The 1,430-nt window shown below is 43.0% G+C and overlaps 1 protein-coding gene across 1 annotated transcript in view; it reads right to left on the reverse strand.

Moving 5' to 3' along the window:
- Positions 1 to 351, reverse strand: part of LOC117630509 — a 1,325-nt gene extending 974 nt beyond the window's left edge. Inside the window, exons 1-2 of the mRNA XM_034363217.1 lie at positions 255 to 351; positions 51 to 133 (exon numbers count right to left, since the gene is read on the reverse strand). Coding sequence (XP_034219108.1) covers positions 51 to 133; positions 255 to 351 — 180 coding nt within the window. The remainder of the gene's footprint in view (positions 1 to 50; positions 134 to 254) is intronic.
- Positions 352 to 1,430: the final 1,079 nt, after the last annotated feature.

The raw sequence follows: 1,430 nt of genomic DNA on the forward strand, positions 1-1,430 counted from the left end.
AGTATTAGACCCATACCTATAACAGGAAGATTTAGTATTTCCCTACGTACGGGAGAAGTCTTGTTTGCAGATCGGGTATTCAGAAATTGTTTTGTCCAAGTAGATGATGCATGGTTGGAAGCGGATTTAATTCCTTTAGACTTGGTGGATTTGGATATTATATTGGGGATGGATTGGCTAGAGAAGCATCATGCATCAGTGGATTGTTTCCGGAAGGAAGTAACGCTTCGGAGTCCAGGGCAACCTAAAGTTACCTTCCGTGGGGAGCGTAGAGTTCTCCCTACTTGTCTTATTTCTGCTATCACAGCCAAGAAGTTGCTCAAGAAGGGTTGTGAAGGGTATTTGGCACATATTATTGATACTCGAGAGATCCCTTTAAATCTGGAAGATATTCCTGTTGTTTGTGATTTCCCTGATATCTTTCCAGATGATCTCCCTGGTTTACCCCCTGAAAGGGAAATCGAGTTCACTATTGAACTTCTTCCGGGCACCAACCCTATTTATCAAACCCCCTATAGAATGGCGCCAGCTGAACTTCGGGAGTTGAAGATTCAATTACAGGAGTTAGTAGATCTTGGGTTCATCAGACCCAGTGTTTCACCGTGGGGTGCACCTGTGTTATTCGTAAGGAAGAAAGATGGGACCATGAGGTTATGTATTGATTACCGGCAGTTGAATAAGGTGACAATACGTAACCGGTATCCTTTGCCTCGGATTGATGATTTATTTGATCAGTTGAAGGGTGCTAAGTATTTTTCTAAGATCGATCTGAGATCAGGATACCACCAGTTGAGGATCAGGGAAGAGGATATTCCTAAGACCGCGTTCAGAACACGGTATGGACATTATGAATTTCTGGTGATGCCGTTTGGACTGACGAATGCTCCAGCAGCGTTTATGGATCTCATGAACAGAGTGTTCCGACCATACTTGGATCACTTTGTGATTGTGTTCATAGACGATATCTTGGTTTACTCCCAGACTTTGGAAGGGCATAAGAAGCATCTGAGGGTGGTATTGAGAACTTTGAGAAGGAAGCAGCTTTATGCTAAATTTAGTAAGTGTCAGTTCTGGCTGGACAGAGTGGTATTCCTAGGGCATGTAATCTTAGCTGAAGGGATTTATGTGGATCCACAGAAAGTTGAAGCTATTGTGAATTGGGTATAACCCACCAATGTGACAAAAATACAGAGTTTTTTGGGATTGGCAGGCTACTATCGTCGGTTTGTGGAAGGGTTCTCTTCGATAGCAGCACCACTCACACGGTTGACAAGGAAAGAGGTTGCATTTGAGTGGACAGAAGAATGTGAACAAAGTTTTCATGAATTAAAGAAGCGATTAACCACCGCACCTGTTTTGGCTCTTCCGGATAATGCAGGAAACTTTGTGATTTATAGTGATGCATCTTTGCAAGGCTTGGGATGTGTTCT

This window comes from Prunus dulcis, chromosome 6 (assembly GCF_902201215.1).
Source record: "Prunus dulcis chromosome 6, ALMONDv2, whole genome shotgun sequence".
NCBI classification, from domain to species: Eukaryota; Viridiplantae; Streptophyta; class Magnoliopsida; order Rosales; family Rosaceae; genus Prunus; species Prunus dulcis.